This window comes from Aethalodelphis obliquidens, unplaced genomic scaffold, assembly GCF_003676395.1.
Source record: "Aethalodelphis obliquidens isolate GAN/ISIS:26980383/991018 unplaced genomic scaffold, ASM367639v1 scaffold62, whole genome shotgun sequence".
NCBI lineage: Eukaryota > Metazoa > Chordata > Mammalia > Artiodactyla > Delphinidae > Aethalodelphis > Aethalodelphis obliquidens.
The window spans coordinates 8,098,425-8,119,717 of NW_020838006.1; the positions used below are offsets into that span (position 1 = coordinate 8,098,425).

The following is a 21,293-nucleotide window of genomic DNA, read 5'->3' on the forward strand; positions in this document are numbered from 1 at the left end:
TTTTTTTTTTTGTGTGTGTGTGTGGTACGCAGGCCTCTCACTGTTGTGGCCTCGCCCGTTGCGGAGCACAGGCTCCGGACGCGCAGGCTCAGCAGCCATGGCTCATGGGCCCAGCCGCTCCACGGCATGTGGGATCTTCCCGGACCAGGGCACGAATCCGTGTCCCCTGCATCGGCAGGCGGACTCTCAACCACTGCGCCACCAGGGAAGCCCCTGCCTTTCTTTAAAACACAGAAATATTGGCAAAGCTATTTCATTGGAAAATGATGCTTTCAAATTATTGCTGTAAGTAAATCAGTTCTAAAATCATGAATATTTTCATCTATTAACATATATATTCACTTTCTATAAAAGGACTTTTGATTTTGGAAAACCATCACAAAATAATAAGGTTAATTTTATAGAATAACATCGGCATGGTTCTAGCTTTCAGATTTTTCCTACTTTCATATTTTTTAAAATGACAATTTATTAAATAAAATTTATTATTTTGGAGCATGGGTGACTAATTATAGTTTTAGTCAGTGGGAAAATTGAGCTTCTGATTTTAAAAATGCCTGTCTTATCATACTTATAGAAATTATCATGCTTCAACATTTTGATTAACATTTTGTAGTTTGTCTCAGGTTTTTAGCGTACATCATTGTAAATCAAGATAAATGAGAAATCGCTCATCAAAGGCTTGCATATTGTGCCAGGAAACTGAGTCTCTTCTTAAAGAATTGTGCTTTAAACCTTAGAGCAATGCTTTTTTAATTTACACATTGATAATATTGTATATGTACTTACATCTAGATTTTTCATCAGTAAAATTATCTTTCTTGCTAAGGTCTATATTTGTTAATTCTCCCCAGGTCTAGTTTTCTTCCTATCATGTATAATGTATAAAAATACACTATATTAAACTGAGTGTGTTCTGGTATACTAATTATTGATGTGTTTGTATTCTTAAATAGTCTTTTACTCTGGTTATATTTCTTATTGGTGAATGTAATCTACTGTCTTTTTAGAATAAGTTAGTAAACTAATTCTTGAATCATAAGTATTTTGGTTAATTATAAAGATTTAGATTTATAAGAATATTAAAAAGCCTTTATAGAAATCTAATCAGTAGTTTAAGAATGATTTTGCAGGGGAAATACTTTTTTTTGTTTGTTTTTGTTTTGTTTTATTTTTTTTTAACATCTTTATTGGAGTGTAATTGCTTTACAGTGGTGTGTTAGTTTCTGCTTTATAACAAAGTGAATCAGGGCTTCCCTGGTGGCGCAGTGGTTGAGAGTCCGCCTGCCGATGCAGGGGACACAGGTTCGTGCCCCAGTCCAGGAAGATCCCACGTGCCGCGGAGCGGCTGAGCCTGTGAGCCATGGCCCCCGCGTACCTCAAAACAAACAAAAAAAAACCCAAAGTGAATCAGCTATACATAAACATATATCCCCTTATCTCCTCCCTCTTACATCTCCCTCCCACCCCTCTAGGTGGTTACAAAGCACCAAGCTGATCTTGCCGAGAAATACTTTAAGAAAAACTTGTCATGCTTCTCCCTGGAGATATTGTTTTTTTTCTCACAGGGAGTTAGTCAACAGAAGCTTAAAAGTTGAGCCTTAAGGGCTTTGAAAATAATCCCATCTTTCCTCTTTTCAAAAAAACGTATGAGTTTTCCCTTTACTTTTCATTGTAATGTTCATAGTGTGAAGTTTCACACAGTTTTTATCAAGCAAATTATTTGTAAATTTGTATGGAAAACTTGATTATATATTAGTTTAACCTAATGGTAAAACCATCCAAGTTCAACCTAATTTAGGGGCCTTTAAAACATCTGCAAACAAACAAAACAGAAATCTGCAATTAAATAAATAAGGAATTGTTTATCCAGGGTGTCTATAAAGTAATGAGGTTGATTTTCATTTCATGGAAATTATATCATTAAATAAATTTAAGATATAACTAGAACTCTCACAGTATTTTATTTCATTATGGTAATTATGAAAATTTGCTGTTATGGGAAAAAGAGTAAAGCTCCTAATTAAAAAAATCAGTATGCAAACTTAAAGATTAACAAAAAATTTTACCCTGTAGAGGAGACTTTGGAACTTTACTGTGTGTGAGTGTACATTTAGCACATTTAAAATATTTAGACTTTCCTGGAAATGTCTGATTTGAAATGAAAGCTCACTAATAACATAGTTTAAAAGAAATGTAATTGAGATAAGAGTTTTTTTCTTTTTTCTCTTAACTAGATAATATTGGGAGTTCTAAGTTTGCATGAGATTATTTGCTTTTTAAAGTAACTTTACCGTCTACATTAAACTGAATAAATATGTAGACAACTTTTGTTCTCTGTAAAAATAATTGTGATGGTTTAAAACACTGACCTAAATTTTATTGGGATTTGCTATATTATTTGGGGGGTTTTGGTATTTCTCTGCCAGTTTTTTTTTTTTTTAACTTATGAGCTGTATATCAAAATGTCTAAGACTTTTGGACCTTGTATTTGATATATGAACATTAGATATATGTACCTGGATATGAGGCAGATGTATTTATGGTTTTATGCCACATTCTTAGGACTTTGATCTTTCCTTTTGTCCAGTTAACTTTCAGATACTGCTTTCTTGAAAGGTGTCCTGCCAGAAGCTATTTGGGCTGGAGATGGTAACAGTGTTATAGACATTCTCCATAAAAATAGAAAGAGCAAAGATAGTTCAAGACTGAATGGTAGGTTTGGGGAAGGAAGATTAAATCAAAGCCCTGAGTCTAGAACTGAAACAATCTGTTTCTTTAAAAAACATCTACCTTAAAAAAAAAAAAAAACTTACAAAGTGCTTGGTCACTGCTTTATACAGTGAAATACAAGAAGACTATAAGGAAGAGATCCAAAATTAGAAGATGAGGTGATCTTGAATCAGAGTGGTAGAGATACATTGCAGTTTTAATTGGTGGAGATTTTTACTGTTTTTTTTATCAGTTCCTATTTATATATCAGTTGCCTTAGTATAATTTTTATGAAGTTAATTTTAATATGCTTGCAATTTGTGTTTTGTCACTTACTCCTACACTGTTTAATTCCATGGAAGAACCCATCGAAGGACGTAATGGGGACACATTGGAGCAGAGCCAGTACACCCAAAAGGAAAGGCATGGTGTGTAGCCCAGAGAAATGTGCCGTGTTAGTATTGTGCGTTCACTGTTGACTCACAGAGTCCTGGGGGCTTGAGTAATAGGTCCATTCTAACAGAAATGAACACCTGCTGAACTTTGTTTCTACAACCTGTTTTCTGTACTTTTTAAAAATTTAATTTCCAAGTGAAAAGTTTGAGGTAACTTTTTCTGAATGTTAAAAAAAACATTTTTGGATAGATTATAATAGCAAGTTTGGAAACATTTTATTTAGCTAGAGCCCTTAATATTTTCAGTTCTCCCTCCTTTGATGAATCATTTGTTTTTAAATAACATAAATACCAACTGGCACATATTGGAGGATTCTTTTTGTTTACTCAGTTGTTCTAGTAGCAAGTGGGTTGTCCAAGTTATGGATTTTTTCTACCAGATTCAGAAATTTTTAAAACTACCTGAGGGAATTCCCTGGCGGTCCAGTGGTTAGGACTCCGCTCTTCCAATGCCAGGGCCTGGGTTCAATCCCTGGTTGGGGAATTAAGATCCCACAAGCGGTGTAGCATGGCCAAATAAATAAATTAATTAACCTGTATGAGCTCTGCATTGTATTTTGGAAAAGGAAAATCAAAATAGGTCAATTTCAGTTCAACTTGTTAAATCTTAAGCTTTTGCAAAAGGCCATTGGTGTTACAGGGAGGATGAGAAGAACTAAGACATGACTGACCCCGTCAATGAACTTATCTGGTTGGGAGAATGGAATAGTTTATATGAAAGAATGTGTGACTTGAGAAATACATGTTTTGGTCATGGGGTTTTTTTTAAACAAAAAAGATATTTTGTTAACTGAGAAAAGACGTTAAGTGAAACTTCCATAGAGAAGGAACTTTATTTTCAGTGAAATGTTATTCACCACAGTGACATTTTACCATTACACATCATTTACCACCAAAGGCACACCCTTAGGCATTTTAGAAAATTCTGGATAAACAAGATTTTTTTTACACATGTAATAACACTCTTTATATTCTGTTTTCAAGATAATATAAGAAAAGCATGCAAATGCAGATATTTTGCTCCAGCACTTTTTAGTATTTATTGCAATATCATTTTCACTGAATTTACACTGGTGGTAAAATTATACCACTTAGCCTTATACTTATGAAGTATATTTTCGGGGGGTCCTGCAATATCTTTTGTACATGACCATCTCATTGGGCATGAAGGGAAGGCCTTTGTTCTATCTGAACTATTATTTTAATGCTTTATTAGAACTACACTATATAATTTGATCTTCTAGTGTATTTTAAGCTTTTTAAAATTGCGACCTCTATAAAAGGAATGCATTTTACACCATAATCCAGTATACATATGCAGACATATGCCTGTGTGTTTGTATGTACATAAGTATATAAAATATATTATAGAAACAGAAGTTTCACAAAATAATATTTACTCTTACTGTACATGATAAACTCTAGTATTTTCTCTTCTATTTTATTTTTTTTTTAATGCTGGTTGAACCCATAAATTGATTTTATGAACTACTAATGAGTTGCAGTCCACACTTAGGAAAACATTACTTTAGATCAGGTTCTTGAATAGTGTTCCCTAGAATCCTAAATGGGTATAAAAGTTGCCAAAGAAAGATATTTTTACCAAACTACCTGAGGAACTTGTTTATTGCTTTTGTTTTATGCATTGTTTTATTGTTTTGTACATTGCTCTTCTGGGTCAGATTGCTTAAAAAAATCTGAGCTAGAATGCTTAAAAAATAAAGTTAGGAAACCACAAATCTGAGTAGTTAGTTACTATTTAATTCAGTTTCTTGGATTTGAAATGTGGTGTTACACATGTTATTTTTGTAAAGACCCTACGTGAAATGTGGTTTTTCTGGTCTTGTCATAAATGTATGTAATCCACACTTTACTCTGGCCAAGTTTCTAGTTTTGTTCACTGTTTTTCATAGAGAAAGTTCTTGAGGAAGGAAGTTTTTCAGGTGTGTGCACAAGCAGATACAAGAGAACTCTCCCCCTTTTGATGCCGCAATTGTTTTTTTGCTTGTTTGCTTTTTGTTTTTGTTTTTTTTGTAAGCTTTATTATACTAGTTATGTGATCCTGCTTCATTGCCTCTCCATGCCTTGCTTTTGCCATGTTTCAAATAATGGAAAACGATGGTGACAGACACAATAAGAAAAAGTAAAACATCTTTTGACTTCAGAATGCTTAATTCCTGCATTTAAAGGCTTCCTTGGGTGTTTTGTGCTATAGTGTACTGGGATGAATCATCTCACCATTACTGATTATAAATTCTGTTTTTGAAAGAGAACATGCAGTTTTTGCTGTACGTATAGTTTAGCAATAACCTATACTAGGAAAGAATGAGGGGGAAGAATATTCTTTAATTCAAATGTCACAGCCTTTGTGTTTAATAATTTTGGGCTTTTAAAATACTGCTGGATTTTTAATAACTTTATGAATGTTACTTTTTCCCCTCTTTATATCTCTGATTTTGGAAATACAACCAACTTTCACCTTTTCCTGAAATCCAGTATGATGCTTTCAAGGATACATCGTCAAGACTTTCATCATTAGTATGTAGTGCATAACTTCATGTTAAATGTAGAGTTTTACTTTATAAACACCTGATGATGCTAATCATAGATTATGACTTTTTCATAGGTTTGTTATGATGTTTGGGGGAAATGTATGACTAACAAAGCAAAATCTAGTGTTGTGCAATTGTGGCATAATTTAGCACTTGAATAACTTTGTCTTTTAGAATATCAGGATCAGATAAAAATTATTTGCTTCCCTATTCAGGACTAAGATTGGCAGTAGTATCTTTTCTTAAAATAATGAGCCACCCAGCTGACACATACTCATTGACCTGGAAGACATGTTTCCAGCAGTGTTTTTATACATACTGAACTAAGGCAGCACAGGCCCTACTGTGTTTCATGTTCTGTGTCACAAGCCAGCAGGTGTGAAAGCATCCAGCAGTGACAGATGACAACTGAAGCATCAGTTACATCCACTCATTTTTTGCTTGATTTGGTTTTTTTATGGTATGTCATTTTGGCCAAGGAAGTTTAGTTATCGCATGTTTTTCTTGGGTTAATATGTCAATAGATTGCCTGAGTTGCTAGACTATATCAGCAGCTCTTAAATGTTCAGGGTAATATATAAAAGGAAAGATATGCATATTCTAAAAAGAAAAATGAGTGTATAATTACTGATTCAGGATCTAGCTGTGCATGTTTCAGATGATTTGCGTAGAGCAGACTGTTAATAGCTAGGACCCTTCTAGCTGCACCTCCTCATTACAGGCCAACGGTGCATACCTAGATTGGACTTCTTGTCTACCAATGGACCAGTTTAGTAGTATTGCTGTCCTCTATCCCCTCACATACACTTGGCTCTGTACTCCTAGGAGAAATTATGTGTTGAGACGGTGCTATCTTCAAAGGACTCAGATGTCAGATTATTGTCTAAGGATGCTGCTGCTACTCGAGAAAATCCATACATACCATGTTGGCTGCTTTCCTCTGAGCAGCACATGCTGTGGGACCACTAACTTGGGTTAAGAGGACTGACTGTCTTGGGCAGTACAATGTTACGTTTTCTGTTCTCAATCTTGTTTTGATTGATGAACGGGATTGCTTTTTGGCCTTTAGGTAAGGAGGACTGTGGAAGGAAGTAGACTCTCTTGTGACTCATACCTTTATAAAGAAGATAGTCCCATGGGCAGGGGCTCAAATGAGGTGTGGGGTGAGGGTCCCCACAAATATCCTGCCTGGCTCTGAGTCCTAATTAAGTTTTTAGTTGACTAGACACTGAGCTGGATGGCACAGGGGAGGTGAGGGGGAATGCAGGTGTGTAGAGAGGCTGTGTGTCTTAGCCAGTCAAGGGCAGTGAATCATTTACTAACAGGTGGGAAATAGAGTGCCTGTAGGTTACTCTGTCTCAGGTGGATCGTTCTGTGTATGATTTTAAGATGAATTTATTAAATTATTTTTAAACTTCACTATATGATCCTTGTATTCAATATTTACTTCCAGAATCATTCTGACAGTCACTCTGATGGAATGAAGAAGAGATCTTCTGGTTCTCATAAAGACCCACTGGTTAGTTCTGTTGTGTCTCATATCACAGTATTTTGTGTGACTGTAAAATTCCCTGATTACTTTTACAGAACTGAAGAATTATGACTGCACTGGTGTGCTCTTAAGGCATTATTGAAACTTGATAATATACTGAAACATGACTTATCAGAACTGATTTAAAAATAATTTTGTTTTCATTTACAAGATTTAATATCAAGTTAATATATCTAACCCTAGTGGCTAGCATTAGGAAAGTGTCCCACGAAGTTCATTAACAATGTATTTTCATGTATGAACTGTCCTTTGGAGGACTATACCTTAAGAATAGGCTTAGTGAGATTCTTATACCTATTTTAGAAATTTGAATTGATTTAGTTGTGGTATTATAAGTAGTACCAAAGTCACATATAGGTTTCATTCTGAATGATTGTTTTTATAGATTTTATAATTTTGGGAACTTGAAATTAATTTTCTGGTAGAAACAATAAAGTACACAATGGCAGAGTTCCCATGCTGTCTTGCAGAAGACTCTTCAACCAATAACGTAATTAAACTATGGAACTAATAGTGCTCTCCATTCCAGCAGACCTTGCTAAACATTTCTGTGGAGGAAAAAATGTCTAGAATGCCCATTTGGGGTGCTAGGAACACCTCTTTCCTGTCAGGTTGCTCCAGCACTGGCAGAGGAAGTACAGTCCTAAGCTCCCTGCTAACTCAAGGTTCCCATGGGCAGGGTTCTGACCATTAGTGGGGTGGAGAGAGGGTTGGGAAGCTTTGGCTGGTAGCAGTGAGGAAGGGGGAGAGAATGAAATGGAGAGGATATTAGTGAGATGCCATGGTGGGGGCAGTGTTGGGAGCTCTGGGGAGAGGTGAGTCCTGGTGCCTCAGGCAGGGCCAGGAGTTTTGAAAAAATAAATTTAATGATTTCTGTGGCATTGCTAAATAGATTATAAAAGTGGTAATTATTCATTCATCCTGGGTTTTTCAAGGACATTCCTAAGTATGACATGAGAATAAATCATTTATTATTTCCATTCCATTTTGTCTGAGAGTTTATACTCTTGTTTTTAAAGTAAAAAAAGAAAAAAAAATTAGCAATGACTTGGTTTGAAAATAGTTAATATTTTAATATTAATATTTTTAAAATATTAATCTTTGATATTAATCTTTTTTGAGAGACCTGAAATAGTTGTTATTTTCACTTTCACCTAATATGATTCAGTGCTTTAAAATCATTGTTTTGGAGCAGAAGGGTTTTGGCAATATCCGATTTTGCCTCTGTGTTTTTAGGTTAACAGCATTTAACCTAAGAAAAATGTGTTTAATTTTGCTTTTTGCAGAGTGGCCTCTACTTTGACCAGAGAAACTATAGCAGTCTTAGACATAGCAAACCCACTTCTGCCTACTATACTCGGGTTTGTCACAAGTTTTTTGGCTTCATGTGTTTTATCCAACTTTAACACATTTCTAATCCCCTGTTGCATTTTGACTAGTTAGAACTAATCTGTGAATGGCTGTGTATATACTAGATTGTGGTAACTGAATTCACATAGTCTGTGTGAGTGTATCTTTAAATAATGGGAACTATTGAATCACCATATTTAAAATGAGTACCATTTTTTTCCAGTTTTTTTAATGAAAAATATTTAAACATATAAAAAAAGTTCAAAGAATTTTATAGTAGCCACCTGCGTACCTACCACTCAGATTCTACAATTGATATTTTACTATATTTCCTTTATCATGTAGTTATCTGTCCAGCTGTCCCTCTATCCATCCATCAGTCCATCTTTTTGGGGGGATGCATTTCAAAATAAGTTGTAGGCATCAGTACATATCACAGTGTATGCCCTTTTATTAAAAATATACATGTGAAAATTTAAACTGTACGTGGGATGAGAAGAATGTAATTATATTTAATGTTAGAATCTCTTGTTTTTACAAGGCATTTGGCACATCATACATTTAAAACACATATTTAAATATATAGCGCATAGTGCATTTGAAATAATTCAGTTGTCAAAACATAACTTAGATATTTATGTATCTTATTTTCCATGTCTGATTGGGCTTGGTGAAAAAAACTGAAAATTGTGTCTTGAGATGACATCAGGAAAAAGATTTAATTCCTTTTTTAAAAATGCTGTGCCTTGTTAGTGTGTGGATTCATTGTGACCAGTACAATTTATCTAATTAAAGTAAGGCACTTGGTCCATGGCTTGTTGTGAAATACACGTTTTCTAATCTATTTGGGAGAGTGTTTATAGCAATAACTCACAGCTCATTTACCTGGTTCCCCAATAATCAGGATAAGCCCATTAGATGTCGCAGGAGCTGCTGGGGACTGGGCTGTGGACACTGTTTGCCACACGCCCTGTGCCATGGCCCTCTTTTCCTGAGTGTTTTCTTAGGTGCCCATCCCATCTCCTAACACTAATGTTCAAAGACCAACAGGACTTACCCATTTATAGGAAACTATTCCGAGTGTTTTTCTTTCTTATCCCTTAAAATTGGTATTCAAAGAGATTTCTAATGATTAAGTTTTTCTCACATTGTGTGTCACTTAACTGCCTTAAACACTCAAGAATTACTAATGAATTATGGAGTATAAAATAAATTTGTCTTCTACTTGCATGATGGTGAGGCTGATTCTCCTTTTCTTTTTTCCTTTTTTTTTGCTTGTTTTGTTTTGTTTCTTATCAGTCTTCTTCCCTATACAGTGACCCTCTGGCAACATCTAAGAGCTACAGGGTTAGTACTTCCTGGGGAGTATGGTGCCTTCATAGCTATCAGTTGCTTTTCTTTGGGTTAAATCATGTGCTTTCTCCATAGGCCTCCCCTACTGCAAATTCTGGTCTTCTGAGAAGTGCCAGTCTGGTGTGTATTTTCCTCTTCCAACGTGTGTACTCCTGGTGGGGCCATTGTCACGGTGCTGACTCTGGCTTGCCATCTTTCCTCCAGAATAGTCAAGGACACATGGCTTTAATGCTATGTGTACTGCAGACTGTGCTGCCTGTGCTTAAAATACAAAACTTTTGAGGAGCAAAAATGAGCATATCATAGCAGTAGATACTGCTTGGCTGCTGGTAGGCCCTTGCTTAGAATTGGCTTCCTGTAGAGGAGGTAGACTTGCATGGGTTGCACTACACTTGCATACTTTTGTGAGATGGCTGCCCATGCATGGGGTGTCATATTTTGGGGGGGAACAGCTGTGGCCTGGGCCATGTTAATACTAGACTCTAATGGAGCCAGCTGACTAGAAAGACAAAACAGTAGCTCTGTGTAATGTGCGAGTTGGAATTGGTTGCTTTCAAGCTGTTGTTTGTTGTCTTGTGGCCTGTTCTAATGGACTGGGAACCTGAGGCTTTGTACTTAATTTTATCGTAACAGTGGGCAAAATGCTTTCTGTACCTCACTTTCTTTTATGTACCTTACTTTCTTTTCTGTTCTATTTCCTCTTTTGAGAGAATAAAGTCGTAAATGTTCTCCTAATTTCATAACGTGATGATGAAAGGCAGTGCTGTAACCAGTGGTGCTTTTTAAATGAAGTGTGAGTTTGAAGTTTTAATGAGGCTAACGCAGGAATTTATGCATACATAAATGAGTGTTACCACCTCAGGAGGCTGTACACGTTAACACCATTCTTCAAAACTTTTGGAACTAGGTACTGCAAAGAAGTTATGTCATTTTCAAAATAACTTTGATGCTGAATAGATAAATGGCATTTCCTTTGTTCTTTAGGCGTCGTTGTATGATGGTGGATTATATAACCCTTATGGTTCTCGAACTGTAAGTCTAAGCAGGTGGAGGTGGTGAGGAGGGTGGTGTGTAGGTGGGCACAGTTTACTTACAGAGTCATTTAATCTGACCTATAATTACTCTACAAGCTGTGATCCATCAGCTTGCCAGTGGTGGCTCTCACCCAAGCTGCGAGAAGGCACCTGCTGGAAACTGTGGCTTAAAGCATGAAGGCAATACAAGTAGAGAAACCTCTTTTCTGGCTCATGAGTTCCTTAGGAAGAGGCTGGGAACAGCGCTTCTCAGGGCCTTTCTTCTCCCTCCTGCCGTGGGCTGCTGGATGGTGAGGGTGGGAGTGAAGAAGAGTTCAGGCCAGGGAGGAACAGTTATCTTCACCTGAGAGCCAGGGGCGAGTTAGGTCCAGGGGCACTGATGTATTCCCAGCAGGAAAAGGAGCTGATCGTTAATTGTAAAACCTTTCTTCTTGGAAACTTTATAGCCATCTGAATACAGTTTTCACTCATCAAGAACAAGTTCAGCCCGAAGCAGTCCTGTGGTGAGCTGTCTAGTCTCTTTGCATGCTTTACAGACACTTTTGATTGTTTCATTAATCTGTACTCACCATTCAGAATATTGAGGATGTGGTGTGTTTCACTCTATTGTGCATGGATTATCATTTTGCTTCAGTACACAAACTCAAGAACTAATTTGTCCTAACGGGTGGTTTCTGTATGAACGTGACTTAAGCACGTAATTTCTTAAATGAGTCTGGAACCAGTGCCATTAGAATTTTTTAAAAATTTATATATAACTGTCGTTTGTGTGGAAATTCTTGTCTTCTCAGTGGTGATAATTTAGACTATGAGTTGGTTGCCCTATCTTGGTTGCCCTATCCTTTTCCTTCCTCCTTTTCATGTCTACTTCCTACATTGAACCATTTCACTTGCTTACCAGCCTGTCAATCAGTGGAGTGGGAGGAGAAGAAATCAAATAAGTCAGCTTTTAAAAATTGCTCCAGGACTTCCCTGGTGGCGCAGTGGTTGGGAGTCCGCCTGCCGATGCAGGGGACACGGGTTCGTGCCCCGGTCCGGGAAGATCCCACGTGCCGCGGAGCGGCTGGGCCCGTGAGCCATGGCCGCTGAGCCTGCGCGTCCGGAGCCTGTGCTCCGCAACGGGAGAGGCCACAACAGTGAGAGGCCCGCGAACTTTTTTTAAAATTTATAAATGTAATATTAGCTTAAGGAAAGTACAAAATGAAAGTTCTCTGACCCTTTCCTCCTATATCCATTCCCCAAATGCAACCTCTGTTCTTGTATATCCTTTCAGAGATATTTCATGTATACATGAGTGTCCTTTATTTGAACAGTATGTAAATGACTTGTATACATACTGCTCTTCAACTTGTTTTCTTTACTCAAAGTATCTTTTCAAATCAGTATATAAGGATCTATTTCATTTTTTTGTCAGTCTTTTTTTTTTTCATTCTTTTTTTGACATTTAAAAGATTTTAAAAAGTAAACCATGTCCGTTACTGTTTCCACTGAGTGCCTCTTGGAGATAGGTTTATGTCAGCACATTTTTTTTTAATGGCAATGGATCATTCCATTAGTGCCTGGGCTGTAAATTTGAAAAATTGCTCCTGTTTTGATGGACATTTAGGTTGTCAGAGTTTTGCTACTACAGACACTTGTACAATGAACATGCTTATGCAGGTGTATTTTTGTGGACTTGTATGAGTAGATCTGCATGGTAAATTGCTAATTATGAAATGATGGGAATCAGTATTTACATTTAAATTATGCTATATATTACCCACCAAAAAACTCTAATAATTAACATTTTCAATAACAAAGATGACTTTAGGAACTACCTTGTTATTCTTGACAGTGTCAAAATTGGAAAATTATTAAGCAGTTTCTTAATGGTCAACATAGGTTACTTTGTGGAGTGGAATAGGTGAGATATATGGACTTTCTTCTACATATATGTTTGGCTCATTTCTTCTGCCATTTCCAAGTGGCACTAATCAAGAATTCTACTCTAATAGCTAACAAAAAGTTGTTACACGGATGTTTAAGGAGATAAAAGTTATTACAGGGATGTTTTCACATAAGGAGGAAGTTTACTTTTAACCCACCGGGTAATAAAATTCCACTTGGCAATTCTTGGGCCTGGTAGCATTTTTAGTGTCCCAACTGTGATGGTCCCTTGCAAACAGAATTATGGTAATATTTTCAGTCAAGTGTAGAATCTTGCCCCTGTGTGCTGGCTAAATGCTCTTTCATTTGCAAGGGGGCTCAGAGGTGTTATCCCAGTGATGCCACAATGGTTTCTTAGTGATGTCAGAATGGAGGCAACCTACATATATTGAAGATGAGTCTTCCACTGCTGGTGAAAGAGGAAGGAAACTGTGTGGTGATATTAGAAATATCTCCACCTGCTGCATAGGAATGAATAAAGGACAGTAAGAATCATCATTTCAGTGTCCTTGCCGGTAGGAAATTCTGTCTTTGACTTATATTATTTCACTTAAGAAGATTCTTTTATTTTCTCTCCCAAACTAAAACATTAAATGTATTTATTGACTCCTGATAGGATCCCAAAGGGCCTAGAGGTTTAAAAAGCATGAAGTCCCTGGCTGGTTTTGGCCAGTAGAGTCATGCCCCCCCCCCCCTTTCGTTCATTTAACTTAAATAAAAGATGAAGTACTATTTTATTCTTTGTGCTTTTTGGAAATATCTTTTGTTTTTTAACGATCGTTCATTATGCCTTGAAACAGCTTTTTGGTTTAATGGTGCACAATAGATGGTGCTAATTATTATGCTCATGGAGAGTGTTTGTGTGCTTCCCAAAGCCTTACCTCATGTGCCTTCAGTCAGGGAAGACCTGTAGTGAAATTGCATCTTTTTCATTATCTGCTTTTAATATCTATAGTTTATCGACGATGACACTGCAAGCATTGCTTCTTCTGGTCGTGCCAGCCGTGGGCGAAGGGAGAGTGTGGTGAGCGTGATTTGCATGCAAACACATACGATGAGTTTTAAAATTGCAACACTGTGTGATCATGTGAAATCTGTTGGAAAATGAAATTTGCACTTGACAAAATGAGTGTTTTCTTCAAATTTAGTTTATATGAATAATTTGCCTTCAGAAATGTATTCCTGAGAATACATTTTCTTAGTGGGCTATGTAAGCTTTCGTAGTGACACCTCTTATGTGCTAGTCATTGTGTACTTGACAGATTTTCACTTTTAATTTTTTGTTGCTATTTTATGCACATGCATGTACGTGCACAATTCACCAAAACCAAAAAATTTCTCAAGCAAAATTAATGCCTCCACATTGTTTAAAACTCATTACTATGGATTAGAAATCATGCTGCCATTAATTAGTTGTTTTCTTTGGTGTGTATTTAAATTTAACCATAGTTTATACATCTTTTAAGGCCCATGAATACTTTGAGTTGCTGATGGCAAAATTTAAAAATTTTGGTCTTAGAATTCAACTAGAGTTACAATTATAGAGGTAACAAATAGCTATGTTAGAATACAAATTATATAATTTCAGGTTATTCTTTTGATGAAGCAAGAAATTTTACAGAGGGCTGATGACATTTTTGCTATACTTAAAAATTGATTCGAAAATTACATTGGTGAGGATGGTGTGTCAGCTTAGAGCTAAAACAAAAGAGCCCAATAAGTAAGAGGCTATAATTCCTTTAAGAAAATAGAAGGTCATTTAATACAAGTCATGTTTTGTGAAAGATTGTAAACACAAAGTTTTCATAGAAAAGGGGAACAGCAAGAGTTTGTGAGCTTTGTTGCCAGAAATCCAGTGATCTAATTAAGACAGTTGTGGTCCATTGGCAAGCCAGTTAATGCTCATACTCAGAGCTGCAGGAGAAACAACAGTCCATGACACCTGAAAGTACCCCAGAAAGTGATGGAGTGGAAAGGGCAGGGGCTCTGAAATGATGATGCCTGGGCTTGAACCATTTCTCCAACCTGTTAGTTGTGTTAATGGCAATTTCTTTATCTGTACAATGGGCATGTAATGACTATCTTTGTAGGTAGGCTTAATATTATGGATTAAATGAATTACTATATAGAAAATAGCTATCAAAATTCTGAGATAGTGGGTACCGTTATATTATTATATGTAAATCTAAGTTGTATTATTGTGAACAAGAATACTATTGCTTGATTATCTCAGCTCTTAGCAAAACTTCATATTTGTAAGCCTTAAGGAAGGCATCTCTGTGGATGGGCTTCCAGATTCCTTTCTGGAAGAGAAGAGTTTTTGAGCAAGGGAATCAGACAGAGCTGAGGTAAGGAACAGCTGATGAGTGAGGTAAAAAATACTCATTATTTATTAATTCAACAAATGTGTATGGAGGGAGTACCTGTTATATGTGAGGGACCATGTTGAGTGCTGGGAATAATGTGGTAAGCCACATAGACCAGATTTCTGACTTCATGGAGCTTATATCCTGGTGAAAGAAATAGAAAATAAACTGATAAAGATAGGAACAAAAAGGAGAAAGTAAACCCGGGGACTGTGAAGAGAAAAAGCAGGTGATATTATAGAAGACATTGAGTGGTGTGTGTGTGTGTGTGTGTGTGTGTGTGTGTGTGTGTGTGGCAGAGAGAGAGAGAGAGAGATCACCCTTGGATGGGGTGATCAGAGAAGGCTTCTCCGAGGGAGTTGACCTTTGAGCTGAGAGTTGAACTGCTTGAAGAGCTGCTTGAAGAGCTGGGAGGAGAGCTTCCTAGGCCAGTGCCAACGGCGAAGGTGGGAAGACACTGGGTATGTTTGGGGAACCAGAAAGAGGCCAATGTAGTTTGTTCATTATTTTGTTCTACAGTTCTCGGTCCTGAGGAATATGAAAAAGAGGAAACTGTGGAAATTGGTAAAAGGCACAGTAAATATTCTGCAGATAGTTCCACATTCAGGATATATGTGCTTAACAGAGCTGATAACTATAATGCATTATACATTTGTGAAATATAGTAGAGGCTTTAGGTAAATGCTATCCTAGATTCCCTCATGGTGAGGGTGATGCTGGTTCTCAGGCAGTACATGGATGATCTCTATAGCATAGGACTCTAGCTAAGATGAATAAGAGCTTATTTTAGGGAGCTGTGATGTCATTTAGGAACCCTTTACATTTCTTTCTCACCTTCTTGAGTAGGTAAGTCACAGCAGTTTCCTCATTTCATTTCATGATACTTTATCACACACCAAAAAAAAAAAATTTCCCCCATATGCCAATGTTCTTATCTTTTTCTTCTCTCTCTTCTTAACTTTTAAAGCATCTCATTTTTTTCCTGACTGAAAGGTTTCTGCAGCTGATTATTTTAGTCGCTCCAATCGTAGGGGGAGCGTGGTCTCCGACATGGATGATGTCAGCATTCCAGATCTGACCAGCGTGAGTGCAGCGCATGGGGATTCACTGTCTCAGGCTTGTGACTAACAGCTAACAAAATAGCTATTTTTAAATTAGGAACTTAATTTACTGCCTAGGAAATATTTATTTCAGCACACTAGCATAAAATACAGTTATTTGTTTTGTTTTGAAATGTATATATTGATATGTTCCAATTTTTTACAACATTTTTCCTGTGGAAATTTTCCCCCATAGAACCCATCAGCAGCTCCAACAATTATCAATATTTTGCCAATTTTGTTTCATCTATTTCTTCCCCTTTCCCTCCTTTTTTTCCTGAAGTACTTTAAAGCAAATCCCATACATCATGCCATTTCCCAATAAATAGTTCAGTATGCGTCTCTAGTTGAGAACTTTTTTCTTTATTTACTGTGCCATTATCATACCTAATGAAATGAAAAATAACTCCTTAAAACCATCTAATACCTAGCCCATGTTTAGATATTCCTGATCAGTCTTAAAAATTTTTTTCCCTTTTCATTTTGGAGAATCTATAAATTTTTAGGTAAACTTTGAAGGTTGAACAATAAAATATCCTACTTAGCAAAGAGTCACTAACTTATAGTAACTGGGAAGAATCTGAATAGATTTTGAACATTTGGATTATGGCATTGTTTTGAAGAAATGCCTATCTATTGCTTTCACATTCATTGGGAACTGTATTTAGGAAAGACTGTCCAGTAGAAATGCCTTGAGGCATTTACCTTAATGAAGGAACCTAGACCAGCAGATGTCTACCTGCCTGATGTATGTAACAGCCTGATTTTCTGTCTGTGACGTCTCTCCGTAACTGGCATTAGTGTTGTTTGCCCTTGGACCAACGCTGTCCTAATTATCAAGCGCTTTGAAGCAGATTAGTCAGGGTTTCTTAACAAAAAATTAGACAGTTTTTTAATGAAGATAGAATTATTTATATTTAGCATGTCACCAATTGTATTTAAATAGCTATTTCTGAATGACTAATCCTAGAAAACAATTTTGAGTGTTGTCCTTAAGTATTCCAGATTGTTGGCGCTTGAAGCTGGCTGGCTGAGCAACAGTCCCATCTTGACCTTGGTCACATCAACAGTCTCTCTGCACATAAAGTTAGAAGACTGGCTCCCAAGTCCTTCCCTTGAAATATTGCCCATTTTATTAATTTGCTTAGTAACCTGTTTTTTCATAGATATAAACAATTTAATTTATTGTATACACCTTTTCTCTTAAAAACTTTGAACTCTTTTAGCATCTAATGTGATGTCTGAATTACTGGCTATGTCCTCCTTACGTTTATTTCTTGGCAATTTATTTTCGTAACTACACAGGAGTGAAAAGGTTGACAGTTTTTTTTTAGTGTTCCACTGCCTCTACTAATTAAATAAAACTCTTTTCTTTTGCCAGGTAGTTATTTTGATCTGTCTACATATTTAAATAAAAAGTATACATATTTAAGGTATATAGCATAATGATTTGATATACATGTATATAGGCTGTGTATATGTGTATCGAGTCATGCTGTATACCTTGTAACATAAGCACAAGCTTCTCTAGAGCAGTGGTTGGCAAATCTGGCCAGCCCCGTTATTTTATAGCCTACCAGCCAAAGTTTTCTTTGTTTTTTGTTTTTTAGTGGTTATCTAAGTACCTATATAACATCCTTAATTTTACCTCTTGGCAAAGCCTAAAATATATGTTGGAGCCCTCTCTAGAGCAAAAAAATTTGGAATAAAATACATCTTTGTTTCTAAACAACTCTTTCAAATGATGGTATTAAAATGTGTTCATGGGGCTTCCCTGGTGGCATAGTGGTTAAGAGTCTGCCTGCCAGTGCAGGGGACACGGGTTTGAGCCCTGGTCCGGGAAGATCCCACATGCCACAGAGCAACTAAGCCCGTGCGCCACAACTACTGAGCCTGCGCTCTAGAGCCCGCGAGCCACAGCTACTGAAGCCCGCGCACCTAGAGCCCATGCTGTGCATCAAGAGAAGCCACCGCAATGAGAAGCCCACGCACCGCAACAAAGAGTAGCCCCCACCCACCACAGCTAGGGAAAGCCCGTGCATAGCAACGAAGACCCAACACAGCCAAAAAAAAAAAAAAAATGTGTTCACAACTAGAATTCTGTTTCCACTCAAAAAGGTTCAAATTGTATTTTACCATTCTAGTAGGATAAAATTATCTGTCAAAGTAGCCATTTGCTGAAATGAAGGTCAAAGGGCCTCTTAATCAGAGAATAAGAAATATCTTTCTTTTAAGAAGAAACCAAGGGTTTCAAAGATTTGACAAGATATGTATTCTAAGAAATATTTCTCACGTACTAATTTCAACAAATAAGGAGTGTAGATTTAAAGAGAAACAATCTATATTCTGATGTCAAGAGCAAAGCATTTTCAGATTTCCCAGACATAAATAAGGCAAAGGCATTTATCACTGAAATATGGAAAAGATGATATTTAAGACTTTGTTTATGAGTTGATAATTTGAAATTCTTAAAAGAAGCAATAAAGTTTGCCATCATGTGCTCTTCTTTGTGCATTAATACGAATATGAAATATTATTGATACAAGCCTGTCAGCTAACTTTCCATTTCCAGCTATCAAGGGAACCCTTTTCTTGATTGGAAAATTACCAATTTAATTATTTAGGAGTGTAATGGCATAATATTTACTTGAAAGTTTTTGAGAATAGTAGGCTGTAGTCAGTATTCATGAGCAAGTCCTGAGGGCTTTACTAAGGAAAAAAGCCTTGCTTTCTGTTTTGTTGTTGTTGTGTTATATTTTAGTCTACCATTTTGTTTAGCCACTTTTTTTTAAAGCAATTTGATGACTTATTTTCCGTATTTTTCTCTATCTCAGTTTACTTTGCTTGTTTTACAAAAGTGTGACTATATAGTACATATAGCCTTTGTTTTCTGGTTTTTCATATTATTGCATATTTATTTTTTCCATGTTATTCATATATAACAATTTTTTAAAATCAGCTGTAGTCACCATGTTTTACATTAGATCCTCAGACCTTATTGATCTTCTAGCTGAAAGTTTGTACCCTTTTACCAACATTTCCCTCTTTTATACCTTAGTATATTAAACATGATTATATCTTATTCCACTTAAGAGCCTTTTGAGGATCTGGCAGACTCTTTTGGTCATCATTTTGAACACTAGCTTGTCGTTGCAATGCAGCTATGTAGACCTCCCAGGGCTTTTAGAATACCAGGTTTCCACTAGCTTTTCGTCTAAACGGAAGGCTGCGTATAATGCAGCACAAGCCTGCAAAGTGAGCACTGAAGAGTCTCTGGCCAAGTCCCTGCAGCGGGGCGGCTCTAGGCATTTTTGCTACCTCCACAGTCCCTGAAGTTTGGCACATGATCAGCTTGGGCAGGTGCTGCAGTTGGGATCTGTCAGGAGATAGCGAAAGCAACAGAATCAGTCCTGCAGTGGACTGGGTCAGCGATGCAGCCTCTGAAATGTAAGATTATTCTCAGGTGACTGTCTATTAAAAACTGGGTGGGTTTGGGGGTCATTTGTGTGAGAGTGGGATAAGAGACAGGGTTTCAAATGGACCTGGAAGAATGTTTCTGAATGCTGCTTGTTTTTCTCTTTAACTCATTAGTAGAAGAGAGTTGGAAGATACTCTAAGGAAAATAAGTCTGTTTATTTAGATATGATATTTCTTTCACTCTGAGGAATAACACATTAAATATTAGGCAATATATTTTACTAGTATAGATGTGAGGAAGATAATTCCTTTCTATGGCAATAACTGCCAATATTAAAAACTATTGTCATCGCCTGTTTTAAAACATTTCATATGTGGTTTAAAGAAGTCAAAATGAACTAAAATCAGTTCCTTTTTTTTAAGAGTATTACAGTAAGAAGTAGCAAAAAGAATTTGAAGTCTGAGATAGTATTTATATTCTGATTTGGTACTTATAATAAAAGGTGTTTACTGAGACAGAAAATGAACACAAATAAATGTGGGTAATAAAAAAAAACAGAAAAAACTGTCAAATATGAGGAAGTTAGAGTGAAGTGATCTGAACTGAGCCAGAAATAATGACATTTTGTGTTTTAATAATTAACTAAGGAAGGTTTTCAAATCTCTTCTCTAGATTGGGCTGGGAAGGTTGGTCTAGGAGTTGGAGTCTGGGTATATTTTCATTTAGTTAAATTTTTCTGTGACTTTTTTCCCCCAGTGGTAATTTGGACAGTATATACAGGTAAATAATACGAAAAATTCACAAAACTGAGGTCTGGATTCAGCTCTGACATTTAGCAGTTATGCATGCTTCAGCAAGGTCTTTCACCTCTGAATTTCTCTTTCCTCAGCTATAAAATCAGGGTTTTAGACTAAACCTTTAAGGTACTTCCCTTCTTGAAACGCCAACTAAAACAACCGTAAGGCCTATCTGCAGAAGATAGGATAACTCAATTATGGTATGTCCAGATAATAGGGTACTATGCAGCTGTTAAAATAAATGAGGTAAGTCTATAAGTACATATGGGATATAATTCATTTATTCGTTCATCCAAGAAATTTTGAGTCCTGTATGCCAGGTGCTATTCTTTTTTTTTTTTTTTAATTTATTTATTTATTTTTGGCTGTGTTGGGTCTTTATTGCTGCGCGTGGGCTTTCTTTATTTGCGGTGAGCGGGGACTACTCTTCGTTGCGGTGCACGTGCTTCTCATTGTGGTGGCTCCTCTTGTTGCGGAGCACAGGCTCTAGGCACACAGCTTTCAGTAGTTTTGGCTCGCAGGCTCTAGAGCGCAGGCTCAGTAGTTGTGGCACACCAGCTTAGTTGCTCCATGGCATGTGGGATCTTCCCGGACCAGGGCTTGAACCCCTGTCCCCTGCATTGGCAGGCGGATTCTTAACCACCGTACCACCAGGGAAGCCCCAGGTGCTATTCTTGG

General features: G+C 36.8%; 1 protein-coding gene across 4 annotated transcripts in view; it reads left to right on the forward strand.

Moving 5' to 3' along the window:
• LRRFIP2 (LRR binding FLII interacting protein 2) overlaps positions 1 to 21,293 on the forward strand; it is a 118,526-nt gene that overhangs the window by 46,876 nt on the left and 50,357 nt on the right. The window contains exons 7-16 of one of the 4 annotated variants that reach the window (XM_027088298.1): positions 3,075 to 3,140; positions 5,664 to 5,705; positions 7,173 to 7,238; positions 8,558 to 8,632; positions 9,921 to 9,968; positions 10,050 to 10,094; positions 10,959 to 11,006; positions 11,455 to 11,511; positions 13,890 to 13,958; positions 16,294 to 16,383. The exons of 2 other annotated variants lie outside the window; for them this stretch is intronic. In XM_027088298.1, coding sequence (XP_026944099.1) covers positions 3,075 to 3,140; positions 5,664 to 5,705; positions 7,173 to 7,238; positions 8,558 to 8,632; positions 9,921 to 9,968; positions 10,050 to 10,094; positions 10,959 to 11,006; positions 11,455 to 11,511; positions 13,890 to 13,958; positions 16,294 to 16,383 — 606 coding nt within the window. The remainder of the gene's footprint in view (positions 1 to 3,074; positions 3,141 to 5,663; positions 5,706 to 7,172; positions 7,239 to 8,557; positions 8,633 to 9,920; positions 9,969 to 10,049; positions 10,095 to 10,958; positions 11,007 to 11,454; positions 11,512 to 13,889; positions 13,959 to 16,293; positions 16,384 to 21,293) is intronic. One more of the 4 variants, XM_027088294.1, reaches the window with a different exon arrangement.